Source organism: Rousettus aegyptiacus, unplaced genomic scaffold (genome assembly GCF_014176215.1).
Source record: "Rousettus aegyptiacus isolate mRouAeg1 unplaced genomic scaffold, mRouAeg1.p scaffold_m13_p_17, whole genome shotgun sequence".
NCBI classification, from domain to species: Eukaryota; Metazoa; Chordata; class Mammalia; order Chiroptera; family Pteropodidae; genus Rousettus; species Rousettus aegyptiacus.
In genome coordinates, this window is record NW_023416292.1 from 2,082,677 (window position 1) to 2,104,284 (window position 21,608).

The following is a 21,608-nucleotide window of genomic DNA, read 5'->3' on the forward strand; positions in this document are numbered from 1 at the left end:
TCGTGGTTAAAAAATAGATCCTTTTATTATGGAATGATGGTGACAAAGCTGAATGGCAATTCTTGTGAAAGTTAGACTTGAATTGGATTAATAGAGGCATGTGTTCACAAAAAGGGAGGTGATGGGCCAGTGGACAGCACACAGGCCTGATCCCAGATGCATTATGGCAATCTTAGGCCTTCAGTAGGAAAGACCCTTGTCTTACTGGAGGGGCCCAGGGACAGGTACCCTGCACAGAAGAGGACTGGAGGGAGCCTAGTGGACATGTATGAGAGGCAAAGTTGAAAGGGCCAGGGGTGTTTAGTCCAGAACAAGAGGAGACTATAATAGGACATAAAGGTAAGACCACTTTCTTCAAAGCTGTCAAGTGGGCAACAATAGCCTGTAGCTCAAAAGGTAGAACTTGGCTTCTTGATGCATCTCAAGGGTCAATATTTTGGCTTAACATAAACAACTTTCAATAGTTGTTCAAAGTGGTAGTGGACTTCCCAACACAGGAAGTATTCAAGCAGAAGCTCTTGAATGCTGCAAAGGGGATTTCTAAATCAGAGTGGTGGTGAGAACTTAGGTGTGGTTGATTCCAGGGAACAAACTTGCGACTGAAGTCTCTAGGGCCCCAGCCTTTAGATCTAGGGAGCATCCCGGCTGCTGACCTTTGCTGGTTTCTACCAGCCCAGCCTCCCGAAGCTTTGGGCGTTCTCTCCTTGGCTCCTTCCACCTCATGTCTCTAAAGGGGAGCCCAGCTTCCCTGGTCCCTTGCAGTTATGGTCCTTGGGAAGAAAAGCGTGGCTGGCTGCAGCACCTGCCCTCTGGTGGTCACATGGAAGTGCTGCTCACTTCAACTTCTGCGGTCCACCTACCCCCACGCCCCCAGTCTCCACTATCACCCATACTGTTCCAAACCAAATGTGGGCAGTCTGGTCAGGATACTCCCAGCCAGGCCGCCCCTCTCGCCAGTTCTGAGTTCTTCCTTCCCTATTCTCAGGTTGTCTTGTGGCCTCTGGAGCCTGAGGCCAGTACTGCCCACCTCCCACTCCACCTCCCACATCCTGCCCTCTTCATTTTAGCTGCCAAGACAGAGCCACGTGCCCTGTATCCTTTTAGGTTGGGAAAAACCTTCCATGGGAACCTGTAGTTGGTGCCCTGGAGCCCAGCCCCCTCACCCCAGGAGAGGCAGGACAGGGTCAGGTGGGTTTTGAGACCAGGAGCAGTATCCTTTTAACTGCCAGCAAGGCTGGGGCACGAGCTCGTTCTTTGCCCTGTGTGCCTCTCCAGCAGAGGCCAAGGGTCAAAACTCAGGACAGATGAACTTCTGCCCAGACACGCTTTGCCCATAGTGCCTGCTGAATCTAGGAAGACTCTCCAAGGCCTGGTGCTGGTCAGGGACATAAGGGTGCTGGGGTGCAGTTAGTCTGGAGTGGCAGTGAAAGGAATGAAGGTTGGACTCCAGGGATTCGTGGGGGAGGGGCATGCCTACACTCCCTCCCCACCCCATCCCACCTGTCCTCCCCTCTGGAGAACTGTGGAATGAGGATGGTTTTTCAAAGGCACCAGTGAGATGCTGCCTGCAGGTTAATTCCCTCTATGCAGGTGGTGGCCACGGGCCTTCACGGTGCACAAGATAATACCTGGGGGCCCTGTCCCAGCCATTCCCTGCTTACCACCATGACATCGTCTCTAATGCTACGACATCAAGGCCCCAGGAGGCTGGAGACAAGCTGCCTTCACAGTGGTTATTCCTGCCCTCAGCTCCAGAGGTGGGGAAGGTGGGCACTGCCATTTAGTCCACAGGAAGGCTGTACCATGACCACCCGACCCCACGGATAGCCCTTGGGGGCCTACCCTGCTCAGCCCTGGCACCCTCCCTATGTCCAGACACCTTTCCCTATGTCCTCCACTGGCATCCCCAGGCTCAGTCCTGCAACCCATGACGGCCCAAACACACTGGGTCACTGTGACCTTGAAGGGTGGCTTCAGCTGCCTGTGCCAGCTTAGTTCTACCGGTTGCCATGGCACCCTCGTACTTTTGCAGGCGAAAGCCAAAACAGCCAAGAGTTCACCTGGCACTGGGCACCTTCTGGGGGCTCTGGAAGCAGCTGCTGCTCAGTCCTGTGAGGGCGGCCCTGGCAACCCGGGCTGCTGAGGAGGGTGCCAACTCACCTCTGAGCTCCTGCTCTCCCCTCCCTCTGGCCTTCCGAGAAAGTGACACATTGGTTTCAGAAATCACCCTGGCTTGCTGTCAGGCAAAGCAGCAGTTCCCCCACTACCCCCCAGAGAGAAACCAGAGAGGACCAAGGAAGAAGTCCCGAGGACTCTCCTTCAAGGTCTCACTAGTTTGTCACCTGGGTAAGGCCAAGTTCTTGGAATCCACAGCCTAAGCTGCCTCTAAGCAGCACTGTCCCAGGCCAACTGATTCTAGCAAGATGGTCAAAGTCAGAGGGGCTGTGAAACCACCAACCCTGCCCAGGTATCCCCCAAACCAAGAGCCTGGTAAGTCAGGTACATGGAGGGCATGGTAGAAAGAGTGCAGCCCAAGGGGACCCTAGAGAAGAGGCTGGAACACTTCACACCGCCCCCCACATGTCCCCCACCACAGGTATACTAGTTGTACCCTCCTGGTTAAAGCCTCGCCAGGCACAGAGTGGTCCAGAAATGGCCATTTTAATGCAGAAAATCAAGATAATTTACAAATGAATCACTTTATGGGCCCCAGAGGCTGTGAGAGCAGAAAGGACGTGGAGGCCCTTGGGAATTGGAGGCAATGAGCTCAGCGAGCACTTCAGGGGGGATCCTAGCCAGACTCTCGCATGCCAGGCGAGCCCTGGAGGTTTCCAGCCCCTGCCCCTTGCCTCCCGCTAGTCAACCCCAAATGTGGAGACTTTGGGTCAACTTCAAGACAGGGGAACAGGGAGAGACAGATCCTTGGAAGTGAGGGCTTGGAGGGCAGGGGGAAGGAACAAGGCAGGAGGCTGCTGGCTATTGTCCCCCCCATCAAGCCTTAGCTTGAAAGAGCCCAGCTCTGGGAGCCCAGGACATTACCACTCCCTTGCCTTCCCTCCCAGCAGGCTGGAGAGAGACAGACACAAGCACAGAGCAGAAGGGCACAGGAAGGGAGCACGAGTCCTCAGGCTGAGGTTGGGAACGGGCTATTTCATTGGATCTTGCTTGCAGAAAGAGATCTCAGGTGAGGCAGCTGCTGGGGGGCTACTGGACCCAATTCTAGATGCTCCCCACCCCCCAAGATACATACATCCATCTGTCAGAGCTGGCATGATGCATGGGCTCAGCACCTCTCACGTGGGGCCTGTTGGGTGATGGGCTGGAGGCTCGGCGCTGGAGGTAGAAAGGAGCCTCCCACCTTCCCTTCTCCCCAAGCCAGGAAGGTCAATGACACATCTAAGGCAGCCCAGATTCCAGTCTGGCCTGGCACTGGGAACACTGGGCTTCCCAAGGGTGGTTGTGGTCTGGTCCCTGGCTGGCTTCAGGCACTTTCTCCCAAGTCTGGCCAGGTAAAGGGGACCCCCAGAGCTGGGTCCATCAGCCTCTCGAATCAAGAGAATGTGGTCATAGCAGCACCTACTTGGGGCTGGTGGCAGGGGTGGAGTCTTCTTGGACACCCACCTGTCCCCTCTCCCACCTTGTCAAAGGGTGTGGACCCCAGAGCAGAACCAACCCCTGGAGAACCGGCCTGCCAGGCAGATGGGGAGGGGAGGAATGGGGAAGCTGGTCACTTTGGCATCTCCAAGGCCGACACTTGAGGCTTCACCTTGAAGTACTGGTTGAATCGGATCACCGCGTACCTGCCAGAAGACAGGGGAGGGAGCTGGGGGTGAAAAAGGAAGCCAGGTGGGCCCTGCTGGGGGACTCACGGCATGAGCGAAGTTTCTCACCAGCTCAGCCCATCTAGGTCTAGGCAGATCCACCCCAGCCCAGGCTGATATTTTTTTTTACTTCAACTATAATTTTATTTTTCTTAGATCAGACTGGAGCAACTCCTCCCCAAACGAGGTCACTTTTTTTTTTTTTTTTTACAGTTTAGTAATGTTAAGTACATTCATACTGTTAAGCAACAGATCTCTAAGACTTTTTCATTTTGTAAAACTGAAATTCTATACCCCTTAACCAGCAACTCTCCATTTCTCCCTCCCCCAGCCCCTGGAAACCACCATTCTACTTTCTGTTTCTATGAATCTGACTAATTTAGTTACCTCATATAAGTGAAATTATGTAGTATGTCTTTTTTAACAGGCTTATTTCACTTAGCACAATGTCCTCAAAGTTCATCTACAGTATAGCTAGCATGTGACATAATTTCCTTCCTTTTTAAGGCTCAATAATATTCTATTGTATGAATTTACCACACTTTGTTTACCCATTCATCCAGGGATGGTTTGCTTCCGCCTCTAGACTACTGTGAATAATGCTGCTACAAACAGGGGTGTGCAAACATCTCTTCGAGACCCTGCTTTCAGTTCTTTTGGACCAGCCCTGAGACTGCTGGATCAGATGGCAATTCTATTTCTCGTTTTTGGGGGAAGCAGAGTCGTTTCCCAGAGCAGCTGTACCATCTACATTCCCAACAGTCCTGCACAAGTGTTCCAGTTTCTCCACATCCTTGCCAACACTAGCTATTTTGTTTATTTGATAGCAGCCATTCTAATGGGTGTGTGGTACTATCTCACTATACCTTTGACCTGTATTTCTCTAACGGTTGTGAACTCTTTGAAGCCAGGGTACTGATTCATTTTTGGCTGAGGGAAGATGGGGAGGAGACGGGCAAGGAGACTGGACCAGATGGAGGACAAAATGATTTCTGGTCCTCAGGGACATAAACACCTCTCATGATGGAGGCCCTGGGGAGGAGTCGACATTCAAGTACTGTGTCGATACAGCCCGTAGCGCAACACTAGGGGGCACCGGAGGAGGAGCTGGGTCTGATAACCCCTACACGGTAGGCACTAAACCACCAAGTGACTTGAGTGAGTCACTTCCACTCTCTGGAACACTGTGCCCTCTGCTATAAAATAAGGATTGGACTCATGATCGTTCAGATGGATTTGCAACAATTCCATTCACAACCAGGCCCCGTGGATAAGGGCACTGGAGTGGGAGGAGGATGTGGGGAGAGTGTAATCTTCCAGCAGGTAGGCAGGCAGGGAGGGCATGAGAACTTCGGGCTCCTTCGAGTGCTGCTCTGGGCTCCCCGCCTCCCCGGAGTAGTGACCTCACTGCCCCGGACTGGTTGGTATGGGAGTGAGTTGGCAGAGGCGTGGACTCTGGATGTTCTACTTGGGCTGACCTTTGCCCCATATCCTGGGGTCAAAGCTCTTCCTTTTCTCCTTCTCCCATGCCACCCCCAACTTGTCCCTGTACTCACCTGAGGAAATCAAAATCGATGGTAGAAAACTGGTTCTGGATGAGGGCCCAGAGTGCCCAGAAAAAGTGAGATGCCTAGAAACAGAATAGAGAGGGTCAGCATGGCAATCCCCCAAGTCTGTCATGGACCCTATGTAGTTAGAGGGACACAGTCACTCAGGAAAACACAGAATTAGGACACTGGCGGAAGCAAATATTTGGGGGCTCCGCTCCCTCCAGAAAAAGGTGAGCTGAGCTGGTTCTACCCCTGGATGAGGATCAGCTGGACGGTGCTTCCAGGGCTCTCGGCTTATTCCCCAGCCCAAGCAGAGTGCCACCCCCGGCCTGTCCCACATCAGGGCCTCTCCTTAATTCTTCAAGGCCCATGTATCCAGGACGAGATGAAGCCCTAGTCAAGCACAGGCCTGGTTGGCCAGTGGAGGGGCTGGAACCTCTCAGCAGTGCCCCAGCCACATGGGGTCTGGTATGCTGGAGGTACCTCCCTCCCCGAAACTGACCTTTCCCTCTCTTCCATCAGGAGGCAGGGTCAGGTTGGAAAAGGAGTATAGATGTCGGAATTAGCAGCCTGAGTGTGGAAACTGACTAAGCAGTCAATTGTTCCCCTAGCCAGAGGTGCCCGTGGGGCCCAGGTTACCCCGGGCTCAAGAAGCAAGAGAGCCATACTGCCTGCCGCCCCTGCAAACAGCAGCGACAACAGCACTTTCCCAGGCTGGAGTCCCGCACCCAAACCCAAGTCCTGCTTGCTCTGGGGCTGGCAGTACGCGACCTCCGTCGTTTTCTTCACTTTTTAGGACTTAAAGGAAGTGTAGATTAGCAGGTATGAATAATTACTGAAGATTTAGCAGGGTGGGACAGTTAAAAGTAAGAACCTGAAGGAGAATCAGCTCTGTGCCAATGAGGAGGCTAGAACAGGCAATGCAGAATCCCAGGTGAACAAGACTTTACTTAAGCTCTATGATGGAGTGTGAAATTCAGGGCAGCTGACTTGTCTTCTTGCTTATGTATGAGTAACAATAACAAGACTAGTTAGCAATCCCCTGGGCACACGCCCATGGAGGCCTGGCATGAGCCAGGTACCCTGGACAAGTGCACTCAAAATCAAGAACTGACAGCACAGCAATCGGAGCAGGAAGAGCCCAATGGGAAAGACTTACAAAGAGTTCTGAGTCAGCAGAGGGAGCTAAAAAGGAGGATTAGAGCTTATAGTCTCTATCTTCTCTAAAGGCTTAAAAAAAAAAAAAAAATGAGGGGATATGTTTAACTGCAGCATGAAAGACTAAGGTTAGAGACTAGAAAAAACTAAGAAGCTAGACTCTTTCCTGGAAGCGGTTCTCCAGGAAGGAAAGAACCTAGACTTGACGGGCTGGGGTGTGGGGTATGGGAAACAGAATCCCCAGGCCCTCACACCTGATCCTGGGCTCTGCTTCCTCCTCCACAAGACTGTGAGAAGCAGTGGGGGTGAGTCCGAGTCCCTCCTCCGGGCTCCTCCTTCTCCTGCCTCCTCCCAGTCACAAGCACTCACCAGGGCAAACTTGTTGACTTGCACGTAGAGCCTCTCCACCTCCCTGGAGGTCACGGCCATCCCCTTTTGTGCCTGCAGGTAGTAGCGCAGCCACTGCAGCTGGGTCTCCCGCACCGGGTACTGGCAGTAATCAACTTCATTCACACCTAATGGGGCGGCAACACAGAAGGTGCTGGGTGATGGCCCACCTAGAGGTCTCCTCCAGCCCAAGTGTTCTCTGTGCCCCTGAAAACCTCCATCTGCTCTGCCCTGGAGCCTGTGCCTAGGAATGCAGCTTGTCTGACCACCTAACTTACCTCATATATAGAGGGCCGAGCCACACCCCAGCTGGTGGCACTGTTTTCAGCGGGACAGAGAGGCAAACTAGTTGAAGAACAAGGGACAGTCTTGGGAGTGATGGGGAGCCCCTAAGGCAGCAATCACAGTCTCCTCATGACCTTTATAAAACTGTGTCACATAGGAGGCACTTGGTCACAGCACTGAACTGGCCTAGTTATCTTGGGTCCAACACTAACTTCCAGTTAATCTTGGACAAGTCCGTTCCTCTCACTGGCCCAATCTCTTCATTGAAAAAAAAGGGCTAGACTTAACGTGTGCATCTCAACCACTGCTTCCTGGACCAGTGTTGAGCTGGCTACTGAAAAAACATCACCTGGAAAGCTTGGTAACAACACAGATTCCCAGGCATCTTCCACCCCCGATCCGGTTCTCCAGATGATTGGGAAAAATAGCCAGAACTCAATGACCTCCATCTCTTCTAGTCCCTTCCTTGAGTCCTCAAGCCGCCAGCCCAACATGCACCAGCCACATCCTGGGCATGGTGGCAGAGGCCCTGGCTTCAGAGCTGGTACAGAAAGCAACATTTACTTAAGATAGAACCAGGACTAGACCACCTTCCCCAGTTTCTTCCTCTTCTTTCCTTCCTGTCCTTCCCAAGCTTCCTTTACATTTTTGGAGAAACACGCTTGGTCTCCTAGGTCCCTAAGAAGATGGCTGGAAAGAATCTCCTTGGTCAGATGTAGAAACTAAGGTCCAGAGAGAAGAAATTTGCTCAGGGTCACACATCTAGTTAGAGGAGAGTTCAGGGTTGCAACTCCTATCTCCCTGTTCCCAAGAACGCAGAAGGTCCCTCTCCCTAGCTCTCAATCTCCCCCTCTGCCCTCCTTCTTCTCCCATGCTCAGTTCTTTCTTATTCTCAACTTGGAAGCAGGATACAATCTGCCTCTTTGAAGAAATTCCAGCTGGACTTTGCTCTGTGTGGTGGGAGAGGAGGATTTAAAATGCTTAAGAATTATCCCCTCTGGAGAGGCTAGTGGTCCAGGCCCAGTGCCCTGCCAGTGCCAGCCTCAGCCCTGTGCCACCCCCACAGTTCAGCTGTTCAGCCCAGCTGAGGCCCCATGGTCCCTTGGGTTCCTAAATGCAGCTGGGGGCCACTCTAGGGAGTCATACCTTCAGGTATAATCAGCACTTGGCAGACCTGGTCACCTGGGGTTCCACCAGAAGAGACACGATTGAGCTGGGGAATGGCTGGTGGCTCTACAGTTGCCTCACCTATCCTAAGCCCCAGGGGCTGGCTACTCATGCTGAGCACCTCACATTGCCATGCTGGGGATGTCCCTCCAACCTGTGTCTAGGGGCTAGCTTCTTCAGTCCCATCTAATTGTTTTTTAACAATTCAGCCTTCAAGCTGGAAAAACCTGCCCTGCTTCCTTTACACAAATGGCCCTACTATACATACTGTGCCTTGATAGAACTAATGCCTGCTCCTGGGAAACACTTTCCTCATTATTCCTCTTTTGGTCCTGCTCCAGTCTCCTGGGCTACAGGAAAGCCTCCCTTCCTAATACCACAGCAAATACCAATTAATGCTTAGTATGTGCCAACTGTATGTGTATCCCATACTATGGAGTGAGTACTATTATTATCTCCATTTCGCAGAAGCACAGAGAAGGTAAGTAACCTGCTCAGGGGTCAGACAGATAGTAAGCAACAAAGCCAGGATTTGAAGTTGAGGAGTCAAGTTGCAAAGTACACACTTTTACCTAGTTCCACCTAGATTGCACTCATCAGGCCACAAGGCAAGTAGCTACTTGCAGCTTATTCTGCTTCTTATCTGCATGCTGGGCCCTTATTTACAACTGTGCAAGCTGTATGGGCATAAAGGAGCTTGCGCAAGGGGGAAAGTTGAGGTGGGGCTGTCCTGTGGTGGTCCAGCTGGCGTGGGCTGCATATACCTAGAGAAAGGGTCTTCTTCTAAGTCACATGCCAAGCCGAGTATCCTCAGGGATCCTATAGTGGACATGTCTTCCTAACTGCACCAAACTGCCATATGGGCTGGCCAAGGGTGCGCTGTGTGTGTGTGGGGCGGGGGGAGGAGGGGGCGGCGTGGGTGGGTTCCTGCCTCCCCCAGGGGAGCTGCAGCTCTCATAAGACAGGTTGTGTTTTCCCCAAGCTTGGATATTCAGCAGACAGGAGGTGTCTAGCCTCCTCCTCACCTCCCGCCCTACCCCAAGTAAAGAACCCCCACTCAGTCATCCCCTGGATCTGGCCATCCATCATAAGGAAAATTATCTTGGACACAGGCCAAATAGTAATACCCTTCTCACCTGCAAACTCATTGAAATGGTTGCCAATGTCAAAAGCTTGGTAGTTGTAGCCAGCGTATTCATAGTCAATGAACCGCACATGACCTATGAGGTAGAGGAGAGGCAATGAGGGCTGGTCTCAGGAGATATGGACATAGGGCCTGGTCAGGCCTCCAGACCTCCAGGAGGTAACCACTGCCTCTTGCTGGTCTCTGCAGCAGCCCCGCCTTACCCAATCCCTCAGCAGCAATCTTCTAACCTGCTTCCGTCTGTCTGTCCATTGTCCATTGTCTATCTGCCCCTCCCCCAACTTCAGCTGTCCCTTTCACACAGCTGGATCCTCAGACGCTTGCCATCTAAGGACATCTGTCCTCGGTTGAAGACCACGCTAAGTGGGTGAAGCTCTTTCATCAGGATCACGAGCGGTCCTCCCTCTAGGAAGGCTTGAGGCAGCCAAGATGTCCTTGGAAGCCCAAAACATCGTTGTGGGAAGAGCTTGGGTTCTCTTATGTTGAAGACCTCCACAAACCATGATTCTGAGTTCTTTCTTGGCATTGATTTTTCTAAATAGGAATTTGTTTCCTTTTCCGTTTCTCTCCTACAAATTAAGACCTAAGCAAAAAGGTCTCCTTTCACTTGTCCAAGTACCAGCCTGAGGAATAGAACCCTGCTGGCCAGCCAGGGCCAAAGAAATCATACCTTTGGTGCTGTCGTAGATGATATTCTTGCAGAGCAGATCATTGTGACAAAACACGACAGGGGAGTCCAACTGGGACAGGTGCTCCTTCAGCCAGGCCAGCTCCCGTTCCAACACCTCTATCTTAGGGACATCTGTAGAAAGGCTGTACAGTGGCAAGAAAAGTGGCCGGAGGTGGGAAGGCTGATTGTAGACAGGCAGGTGCTTGGCCTCAAAAGCTCTAAGCTCTGGCCCCCTCACTATTTCTTACTGCACAGCGAGGACCCTGGACAAATGGCTAACCTTTCAGACCCTCACTTTAGCCATCTATAAAGTGGCACTAAGGCTTCCTACCCTTTTGATGTCCCATGGTTACTCTAGAAGCTGATTAGCTTAAAAGCATTTTGCAAAGCACCAAAATCTCTGACTGAACAGTGTCCCTGCTACTTTGTGAGACAGGAAGGAAAGAAAGGAAGCATGAGAGAGGACAGGGGAAGTGAGGATGATTATCTATGCTCACTTACCCCAGATTCAGAGAACAAGGGCAGCAGGGAAGAGATGCAAACAGACCTGCTCTCGAGACCTAAGAAAAATTCCTAGGGGAAGAGGTGGCTCTCCAAAGTTCCTCAAGTGGAGGGATCACAGTGTGCCAGGGAGAGGCTGAGCGCTGGCACACTCTTGAGGAGGCAGAAGTATGTTCTGGTGTGCCTCCCTCATGCTCTAGCGGCTGGCGTCACAAAGAGCATGTAGTCTAACTTCTCATCACACAGCCAGACCACTCAGGCCTACATAAGAAAGCAAACAAGTTGCTTCTTGGGCTCACCCCTACGAGGCCAAGGAAATGTTAGGGCCTTTCAATGAAAAAGCACTTGCTATGTAACTCCCCAATATCTCACCCCTTCCACCTTGAACTAGGAGTGTTTCCTTGTCCCAGAACGCTGACAGACTGGGCACGGGTAACTTGAGGGCAGGAATGGAGGCCACTCTGCCCCACCCCATCCCACTGCACACACGGTCATTGCTGCTGAAAGAAACACACTTTGAGGAATGAATTAATGGCTCCATCAGAGGCCACAGGGAAGCACTGTGTACAAAAGATCTGAACTTTTGTCCCCAGGAAGCACACAAATCTGTGTACACTGAAAAGTCAAATATTCAGCGGAACCCTTAACACTCCAGAACCACCAATGGGGGGCAGGGGGGCTAGGGTTTCATCTCCATTCATGTGTCTCCTGTTTGCTCCCTTGTCCAGGGATGTAACAGTACAAGTGGAGAAATGAGGAGGAAACGGGTCCTCCTGATGCCCCACCACCCCCTCACCCAGCCCGGAAGCCAGAACACAAGAAGAGTATTTGGCGACCAAGGTATCCCCAAGTGCCCCCGGAAAAGTATGATCAGCAGGATCTCTCTCAGGCTGGAAGGTCAAAGCTAAAGAGGGTCTTGGGTCTCTAGTCCAGCTCCACGGGGAAACTGAGGCTCAAGGAAAAGCAGTCTTCCTCTCAACCTCCAGATGTCTCTTGCAGAGCTGGACTCTCTACTTCCTAAGGAAAGCAGTCCTCAGCCCATGCATGGATCCAAAATTAAGTGGGGCCTCCTACCTGCAAGGGCCCCAGTGCCCCCCAGAACCCCTCTGCACAGGTGGCTCAAAGTCCGGGAATCTGTTAGGGGCTGGTCTGGGGGAGACCTCCCACCACCTGTTCCCACCCCATCCTCACTGGAGTTTATCTGTATCCATGGTGCTGCACAGGATGCATTTCCCTCTTGGCTCTCCTGAAGAGGCTACCTTTTAAGATTCTTTTTTCTTGGACTGAGACCATCCAAAGATAAGAATGAGGTTTCCTTTGGTTTGCCTGGGTGTCAGCTTGAGAATCATGGCTTTGACATCCATGATTGCCCAGGCCCTGACCTCTGTATGACCCTGCCCTACCCACCCCAAGGCCATGCAGATGGTTACTGTGGGAACAATCCAGGCCTTCTACCTCCCTCCCCCGACCACCTGAAACACAGCCAGCAAGGCTCCCTTCCCAGACACCGCTACACTCTCTCAAGGCTGTGGGGCTGGCAGAACAGTCACCACCACCACATCTCAGAAACTTTCACACCCCAAGCTGGGCTGCTCCTCTGTCCCTCAGAGGCCGCAGGAGATGGGTGAAGGGGCCTGGGTTTCCTCCTGATGAAGAGACTGATGCCTGGCAAGTGTCCACTGGGCTCTCAGGATCCGGACAGTGGAAAGACTTTCCCAGTGTGAGCTTATGTCACCTTTGCCCTCACACCACTCAGTCCCTCTGAGTCACTAGATGCCCCCAAAGATAGTATCAATGTCACATCCTCCTGGCTATCCTGGACACTTCTATGCCCACTGAAACACCAAAGTTACCACCTCTGTTTCCCCAAGGTTTCCGACTCACGCCCTCTCCCCAGTCCATCCCTCCCCCATGAAGCTGCCTAGGGCAGTGTTCCTCCAAATGTTTTTCTTTGATCCTTTGCCTCAGAATCATCAGGGGAGACTATGAAATCCAGATTCCTAGGGTCGAACTTGAGACGAACGTCCACCTAAGTTTGTCCTTTACAAAGCTAGAAAGCTTTCTTTCTCCACTAGCGTCCTGACCAGGTCACTGAACTCAACTCAAACACCTTCATAATGACTTTCCACCGCTGCTAAATTGAATCTTCACTCCTTAACCTGGCATTGAAGACCCCTCAAAATCTAGGTCCAATTCATACAACCTCTGCAGCCTCATCTCCCATGACCCCTCCAAACCCTCCTAAAAGATCTGCTCCAGCCAACTGATCTACTTGTGATCCATGAGCAAACTGCTCATGCCAATGTGGCCTCCCTTCTCTCTCTGCCAAGAAGACTCTCCCTGGTTCTTCCACCCTTGGCATGTACTACATACCCTGTCTTCGTCTATAGCTCTGCATGGATAGGTCCTATTTACTCAGAGAGTACCTGAGGTCCTGTGAGCAGGGCCAATATCACTTTCATGTTTTTTGTTGTTCTAAACCCCAATCATTCTTTATAAAATGAAGAATGGACTAAATCAGGGTTATTAGGCAAGCTATTCAGCAGGGTTATTATGGAGCTCAAGTGCTTCATGAATCCAAGTGATTGGTCACACACCCTGCTCTGGGGCAAGGTAGGCAGTTCAGAGTGAGTATCATCCCCTAAAGCAGGGGTCCTAACCCCCGGGCTGTGGACCAGTACCAGTCCATGGTCTGTTAGGAACCAGGCCACACAGCAGGAGGTGAGCAGCGAGTGAATCAAGGAAGCTTCATCTGTATTTGCAGCCACTCCCCAGTGCTGCCATCACCACCTCAGCTCCACCTCAGATCATCAGGCATGAAGCTGCAGAAGCAATGGTTATGCCTAGGCTTCAGGCCTGGACTCTAGTTCCTGAGCCGCAACTGATAGCAATGACCTCGGGCAAGTCCCATCTCCACCCTGGACCTCAGTTTCTCTATCTGTCAAAGTTGTGGCCTAGGTAATCAGAGGGTCCTCTGGCTCAGACACCAGTGGATCCTGCTCTCCGTGTGCTGTTCTAGTCCTAAGGGGCAAGGCAGTCCTTGTCCCAGAGATAATACTTGACATAGAAGGTCTGAACATGGCCCATGCTGGACAAATAGTCCCAAAGCAGTGCTTAAAACCCTTAAGTGGGAGGATCCAGATAAAGTCATCACGTGTGTGAGAGACAAAGATACACAATTGGGACAGAGCTCATTACTGTCTTGTCATTTTCAAAGAGGGAAAGAGATACTCTGCCCCCAAACCCGGGTACTCCGCTGCCACCTAAAACCAGGGTGATGTTCAAGCCTTTTTTTGGAGGGGGCAGGATGACAACACTCTTTCCTCCTTGCCCCTATTGTTTTCTCAGCACTTGAGGGTATGCTGGCGAGCCAGGTACCCGAAGGCTAGCACAGGTATCAGCTGGCTGGCCAGGGAGCGTAAAGGGAGGTTTTGGGAACCCTGCCTATCTGGAGAAAGGTGATGTTAGGATGGACGAAAAGCGCAGAGAGGAAACAGCAAGCTGTCAGGCAGAACAAGGTGGGGAACTGGGTCCCCAGGGGTGCATGGGGACAGGAGGCACCCAGGTGAGTAGCAGCAGTCCTGATGTCCTAAGGGCTTGTCAGCAGATAAACTGCCTTCTTCTGACTGACTCTATCTCAGCCTCCCCCCATTCTCAGCAGGCCAGGCCCTCCTTTCTCACTGCTCAGAAAGCAGCTCACGTAGAAGGGGCCCTGGGCTGAGAACAGAAGCTCTGCCTCTAACTAGACCAGGACGCTGGGCAAAGCTTAGTCTCTGAGCCTCAATATCCTGTAAGTAAAATGGGAGAGATACTGTCCCCGACCCTAAGCTCTGCCACAACCAGAAGACTCGTGGAAAAATAAGCACATGGGCCTAAAACTGTGGCTCTAAGTTTCTCAGATTTCCTCAATTGGCCCAACTCTGCTTGGAGACAGAGGCTTAGCAATCAGGACTGAAACCCCTAAACCTCCTGTGAAGTGGGATGGAACAAAAAGATGGGGAAGGAAAATCATATGAAAGTGGTACACACAGTAGTGGCCTTGAACCCTCCCAGATCTCTGTACCTGGGGCTGATCTCATTCTTCACAAGGGTGAAATAACTGTGCATCTTGTGCCAGAGGGTAGGCTTGGGCAGGCTGCCGTTGGCATGGATGGTGTGAATCTTTGCCATTTCTAAGGCGATTAGCCTACAGCCAAAAACAGAAAAAGCAGAGTATCAGTGTAGGGCGCCCCCCCCCCCCCCAACTCAGCCCCTCCTGCCAAAAAAGGGGCCCTACAGGGTCCATGAGGGCGCTAGCCAGAGGGCTGAGTATGGAACTATTACATGTTACAAATCTTTTCAGAGCTCACAGTCTCAGGAAAAGGCATGAACATGAGGTAAGACCTTTAGCTCAGCAGCTCCCTTTCCAGATCCAGAGCTGGGGCTGCTTCAGGCACCAGAAGGGCAAAGCAGTAAGCTATTGGCTACAGGTCAATGACCCAGGTTATGTACCCACAGCAACCTCTGAGGACAGAAGCGTCACCTGGAAATGGGGGCGGGTGCCCCTCCTCCCCGCTTGGACTCTGACCCGTGCCTTCCAGGAGTGATGAACACAGGGCACCAAGAGATCAGGGGGTGGTGATGCCAGGCAGGGAAGAAATGCCTGCCTCTTATCAGCTTGGCCAAGGTGGGAGGGAAGCAGGAGGGACCAGGGCAGCCCCTTCCTCTGCAGCAGGGAGTTGATGCTGGCGGCTAGGTGCCAAGGACGCAAAACAAACCAGCGTTCTATTTTCAAGTTCTCCTGTGGACATTATCCAAGGTCCCAGGAGAGAAGGAGGGGGTGGTGGGGAGAGGAGAAAGCATTGCTGGGGAAGGTTGCTGGGAGAAGGTGGGGGTGGATGGAGGACTGACCAGAGTGGGAGGGCCCTGATAAGGACCCCAGCCTAGGCCCTGCGTCCCAGCTACCCCCACCCCCCACCCCAGGCCTCTGCCAGCTCTCCCTTCTGGAGCCCCATCCCCCACCTGCTGCCAAGCCTCAACATTCAAGCTTCCTTCGCCTCTGCCTGTTGCTCGAATAATAATCACTGGGAAAGACAACAAAGGCATTGGCTGTTTGAAACCTTGTAACTAAGCTATTCTAGGGACACCCCCTCCTCTTGCCAGGTCCTGAGAAGGGGCAGGCCATCACCTCACAGGATGGCAGGGCAGTCTAGAGTCTTCTTCGGAAGGCCCCAAGGCTCCCACCTCCTAAAGGGTGGAGGGGCAGAGGCTGTGGCAGCAACCTAAGTCGGTGAGAGATGAAGGCAGTAATTTCAGAGGCCAGGGCTGGAGGGAGGCTGCCAGGGTTTGGGTGAGGTGGGGAAACAGATCTGAGACCCTGGCCTTCCTTTCCCAAAGGAAGATTCCGAATAAAGCATGAAGAGAGTGTTTCCTTGAATATCAATAGGGCTGTTGTCTGGAATAGCAATGACAGTAACCTCAGCACTCAGCATTTTTATGCTGCAAAGCCTCAATAGGTGGAGGCTGGGAGGTGGGGTTCAGGGCAACATGGGAAGGTGCCTCCCAGAGGCCTTCCCCACCTCCTCCCTCGGCTTTTTCCTCAGAGAGCCACTTTAACCCCAGAAAGATCATGGTCTAACCTAGAAAAAGTATCAAGGAAGGGCTACTTCTTACACTTTTCCCAATTGCTGGCTCACCCTGCAAATGTAAAGTTATTATCGAACCTAAATTCATCTTCGGTCTTCCTGACAATGGTAATTGCTTCCATGAGACAGTAAGTGACAACATCAGAGTCAAAGGAGTAGTGGAGCCTGGGAGTAGTGAGAACCTGCCAATATTTGAGCTTATTTGCACAAGAACAGGTTGGAGTTGGTGGCAGAAGCCAGGACAGAGCTCCCTAGCCCCTCACCCTGCTCTGACCTCACCTGCCCAGACTGAGCACCTATGGAGCTGCTCAGCTGGAGCCCGAGAAGGCCCCTTTTTTGAGTTTTTTGTCCCCCACTGTCACACAGAAATACCTATAACAACTCAATGCTAGTATTCTGGGGCCTCACTAGTCCCAGAGGTGGTGTTCATGAGCACAGGGGTTGGGGGTAGGGCTCAGATTCCCTTATAGATCAGTAGAGGACCTGTGGGGTGGGGGTGGAAAGTCCCTGCAGGGCCAGTTGCAATAATTTGAGGTTAACTGGGTAGCAAGTGAGAGAGCAAAGAAACTTCTTGGTCTACTCCCTAGGTGGGCTTTATTGTTATCCCTCAGAATTTGGGCGGCAGGGACAGGACAGAGCCCCAGGATCCTGGGCAGGTCCCTGTTGCTGTTCCTGTGCCAGGAGTAACCCTCAGCCCACGTAGGGCCTCATTCTGGTCCAGGTGCCCTGTACACGCTGCAGCATTGGAGGCAGGATGGTGGATTCTGCCTGTCGTCCCCACCCAGCACAGTTAGAGGAGAGAGTACACCATGGGCCCTTCTTTGGTTCTCCTCCCCATTCCAGGCCCCACAGCCTCAATATCTGCAGGGTTTGAAGGCGAAGTCCAGTTTCTGGGTCCTATACATCTAGACATTTAAGGGGAGCTGCTCTCAAGGGACCATGGGTTCTGTGAGCCTTTGGAAGCCTGGGCAGCTCCCTAGACCTGGGTTCCTACCTTGTCAGGGATTCTGAAAGGAGCCCACACTGGGGGGAGGAATGATGACTCTGGGCTGATAAAACCATGCTCAACCTAGGGCCATTCTCCTAGCATGCCAGAGCTCTTGGCAGGCGGGGAGGGGCAGGAAGCCCTGATCGCTCCAGGGATTTGGCTCAGATTTCACTTCAAGGCTCTGAGATGTTTCCAGGTCAGATCTGGGTGGGCAGAGGGCTGAGGCATGGACCAGGAAGACCATCTCTGCTGCATTTAGGGAGCCAGGTCCTTTGCTCATATTTGCCAAAATTCTCACGTGCCTCCCTCAAGCACTTATCCTTCTAGCTGAACCCACTGAAAATCTATACAAAACTATAGCCCCTTTTTGCAGAGCAATGCACATAAGCACACACTTATTTTTCATGCAATTTCAGAGAGTTCACAGATCTTATAACTCATTCATGGACTCCTCTCCACATCATGGAAGCTGGCCAAGAATTTCAAAGCCCAAGGCCTGAGGGATCAGGGAGATGAGCAGTACCCTGGACACCCTCCTTACCTGAAGAGCCGGGGCTCACGGATGTGCTCAGGCCCCAGGGCCATGCCTCGCATGTATTCGTAGCAAAGCCCGTTCTGGAAGGTACAGTAGAGTTTTGGGGCGCAATCGTGTGCTCGCAGCAGCTGGAAGTTCCTGACTTCATTCTCCCGGTCCACCAGCAGCTCCGTCCGCTCCCCATACACCCGAACCAGCACACAGTCCCGCATGTCTTCCTCCACGTAGCAGGCCACCAGCTTGTTGGTGATACCATCAGTGAAGCGCTAGCAAAGGGAGAGGGCAGCACAAGGGTGTGTGGGGCAGGCCATCTGCTCTTGCCTCATGACTATATGGTTCCAGCACCTTGATCACAACCACACAGAACCCTGGGTCCTTTATCCCCTCACTTAATAAAGAGCTCACACTGTTCCTAATGCTCTACCCCGTCCTCAAGGCCTAGGGTAGACTAGAGAGTTCAAGAAAACAATGGCAGCTTGGGCTCAGCCCAGGCATCCTCACTTTTCCTGGATCTGCCTCCAGTGGATAGGATTTGGTGGTAGAGGAATCTGCTGACCACTTGGTGGATAGAAGCCCCTCCTGCTCCTTCCCCCTCCATCCTGGCCCTGAAAGAAACCTTCATGGACCAGAATGTGGCAGAGGGGGACCCAGATCACCCAGAATGAGTACATCCCCACCCAACTGCCTCTCACCACCTACAGGTAGGGGGCTCTTTACTGTCCCTCCTGCCCCATCCAGGGTACTGAGGTTGGCACCCACCCCAGGGCTCTGGTTGTCAGAGCTCCTAAGGGCCTTTGAATTTCATACCAGAAGAGATAGTAGACCGTGCGCTGGTAGACCGGGCTCCCCAAGGGGGTGACAAGGAATGAATCCTGGGATTTATGGGGCACAGTGTGACAACTGGAAGGGGCCTTAGAAGACAAATGAACTAATTCTAGGCGAGGAAACTGAGGCCCAGGTAGGGAGAGAATGGCAGATAGCATGTTAAGCCAGTACTGGAATCAACCTCTGGCCTGCCTGATGCCTTGACACTTTTACACCAAACTGAGCGTTTTATTTTGAAAATGCTTTACCAAAAGGAATTTGTCCGCCTCCACACTTGGTCCTGAATCTCACTCCCCTCAGCCCCCTACAAAAGGCCCATAATATGGAGCCCTCACCACTCCAGCACAAGCTACAGGTGCCTCCCCTCAACTCCCCGCAGGGCAGGTGCCCACCTCTAGGCCCATTCTCCACAGGCCCCTCCCAAAGAAGATGGGAGGGTGAGCAGGTGACGACTAATGGATGCAGGTCAGATTAGGAGTCAGCCTGAGGCTTCTCAGTGGGAGGCTCTGCCCACCTCAGTGTACCTGAGACTGTGCCTGGCTAGGGGTGAGGAAGCGCCCTGTGTGTGTGTCTGTGTGTGGTGGTGGTGGTGGGGGGGGGGGGAGCGTTGCTGAGCCAGAGCCCGGGCGATGGGGAGGGTTCCACACAGCATAGGGACTAAGAGTGAGCCGGAAATTCCGGGACCAGCAGGGGCCGCTCAGATCCTGGAGGCTTTACTCCCCATGGCGGGGTGCAGAGGGGCAGCAACGTGTGTGTGAATGTGGGGGATTTCCTGAAAAGTTCCTGCCACGGCAGGTTTCAGAGCCGGCTGGGTACGCGCCTTTGGGCAGCAAGAGGCAGCAGCGTGCCGCCACAGGGGGTGGGGCCGCTAGCACAGCACGCTGACAGCGGGCAGGTGGACCTCCGGGGTCCCAGCCCGCAGGCCGGAGAGGAGGGGTGTATGTGGAGGGCGCCGGAGGCGGATGGAGAAGGAAACAAACACACAACCCCCCATCCCAATCCTCCTACGCAGCAGCCGCGCCCCCTGGGACCGAGGCCCGGAAGGATGCGCGGACAGACGTTCCCGGACGCCCGCTCCGCTACCTTGGTCTGAACTTGCTCCGGTTTCCAATGCGGCCGTAGCTCCTGGATGAGGCGCAGGGCGCCGGGCAGGATGTCGTCCTGGTGCACACAGATGCCGAAGCACGGGACGGCGGCGGCCCGCAGGGGGCCAGGCGGCTCCCGGCAGCCCGCGCCAGCTGCCGCCCTCTCCTCCATGCCCCATGAGCACTGAGGGCCTGGCGCCGGCCTCCTCAGGTAAAAGGGCGAGCGCGGCACGGGAGCCGAAGGGGGCGCAGCCATTCCCAGCGGCCGCCCCCTTGGAGCCGCTGCGCGCACGCTAGCCCTGGCGGGGGGGCCCGGCGCGGGGGGCGGCGTGGTGGGGGAGGGGCCGGGGGCAGGCCATGACTCGGGAGCCCCTGCCCGCCGCGCTCGCAGCCTCGCAGCCCACCGCCCCAAACCGACCCTGGGACGCTGGGGCCGGCCGCGATTGTGACATCACAGACACGGGCCGCAGGGCGGGGGCCGTGGGAACGCCCCCTTCCGCCCCCGCCCGGCCCCGGCCCGCCGAGAACACAGCTTGCCACCCCCGGCCTCCCCGGCCGCCGCTACCTGGAGCGCGGGGCGGGGTGACGCCCCCCGGGAGGCCTCGACGCGGGGGCGGGTCCGGAGCCGTGACGCAAGGGCGGGGGCGGGGCTGGGGCCGTGACGAGAGGGTGGGGGCGGGCTGGAGCTCCCGCCGCGACAGGGCGGTGGGGTGGGGGTAGGAGTAGGGATTAGGATTTGCCCACCCCCACCCCCATCCCCTCCCAGGGCTTGCTCGCCCGACTTCGATGCAGCAAGGTGGCTTCCTCCTTCCCACCTCAACTAGAGCATCTTCCTGCGCCCCCACTCCATTCTGCAGCAGGGAGATCCGCTGCGACCAAGAGGTCAGCTTGGGCGGCCCACCTGTGCCCAGCTCCCTGCCTCCAGTCCCTGGACTCCTGGAAAAGTCTCTGCGGCCCCTGCCACATCTCGGAAAGAAGCCCCCAGGCAAGTATCCCCCGCCCTACACACACGCACACCCCACACACAGCAGATGGAGAAGGGACATTGGGGTAGAGATGCATGCTGGGGATGAGTGTACCAATGGGGATCTCAGTAGTCACCAGCCCCGTGGGAGAGCTTTCACTGCTCCACCCAGGAAAGTCCCTGCAGAAGAGGGGCTCTTTTCTGTTTCCTAAGTTGTCCTTTCTGCCTATTCAGGAACCTCTCAACCACAGGTCCTCATTATTATTGCTGTCCAGAATGCATCTCTGTCCAGAGGAACTTCTGTGATGATGGAAATGTTCTATATTTTGTTGTCTAGTGCAGTGGCCACTAGCCACATGTGATTTTAGCATTTAAATATGGCTAGTATGTAATTTAACTTAATTAATGTAAGTAACCATTACAGTGTATTGGCTATTATATTGGACAGTGTAGGAGATGATGGGCAGTGCTGCCTACTTAAGGTCATGGAGCCCCAGGATGTGCAACTGGAAAGGGCAATGACTCTGACCCTTTTTGTTATAAGAAAATAAAGCCAGTCAGGCAAACAAACGCAGAGAATCATGTTGGTTCTGCAGAGGGATGCAGCCCCTTGCAGGAATGCCTCCCTTGAGGAACCCTGGGTCCCACACAATCCCAAGAGGCTGCCATTTTAGAAGTGTGAGGTTTGCAGGGGCCTGGTTAGGCCACACAGTGCTTCACCCATTGCGGTCAAAAGAGGGTGAGCAGCTACCACGAAGAGGGACAGCATCAGTGACTTGAGGTGGATGCTACCCCTCTTTTCCTGAGCTATACATCCCCTGCAGACAGCCTAAGGGGTAGGAGTGGGGGAAAACTTCAGCTTGGCCCAAGTCTCTGAGATAAAGAGAGCAGCCTGTCTCTGGGA

At 53.6% G+C, this 21,608-nt stretch overlaps 1 protein-coding gene across 2 annotated transcripts; it reads right to left on the minus strand.

Moving 5' to 3' along the window:
* Positions 1 to 2,642: 2,642 nt before the first annotated feature.
* On the minus strand, positions 2,643 to 20,221 carry ETNK2 (ethanolamine kinase 2). Of its 2 annotated transcripts, XM_016139910.2 has the most exons (8): positions 19,739 to 20,070; positions 17,837 to 18,096; positions 14,747 to 14,869; positions 10,183 to 10,325; positions 9,505 to 9,588; positions 6,899 to 7,044; positions 5,378 to 5,451; positions 2,643 to 3,800 (listed from the first exon to the last, which is right to left on the minus strand). In XM_016139910.2, exons 1-8 carry the CDS (start codon positions 19,994 to 19,996, stop codon positions 3,728 to 3,730), a joined length of 1,161 nt encoding a protein of 386 aa, XP_015995396.2. In that variant the 5' UTR covers positions 19,997 to 20,070; the 3' UTR covers positions 2,643 to 3,727. The 2 variants fall into 2 exon arrangements, with proteins under 2 accessions (XP_015995396.2, XP_036090301.1); XM_036234408.1 differs by lacking the exons at positions 2,643 to 3,800; positions 5,378 to 5,451; positions 6,899 to 7,044 and adding an exon at positions 7,086 to 7,742 and having other exon boundaries at positions 19,739 to 20,221.
* Positions 20,222 to 21,608: the final 1,387 nt, after the last annotated feature.

Bases quoted from the DNA above. Each gene is read 5' to 3' on its own strand.
- ETNK2 (XM_016139910.2), bottom strand. From the start codon at position 19,996: ATGGCTGCGCCCCCTTCGGCTCCCGTGCCGCGCTCGCCCTTTTACCTG. The intron at 9,589-10,182 runs GTATGATTTCTT...TCTACCTCATAG, and splicing joins CATCTACGACAGCACCAAAG to GTCATGTGCGGTTCATTGAC. The intron at 7,045-9,504 runs GTGAGAAGGGTA...CCGCCCCATTAG, and splicing joins CCATTTCAATGAGTTTGCAG to GTGTGAATGAAGTTGATTAC.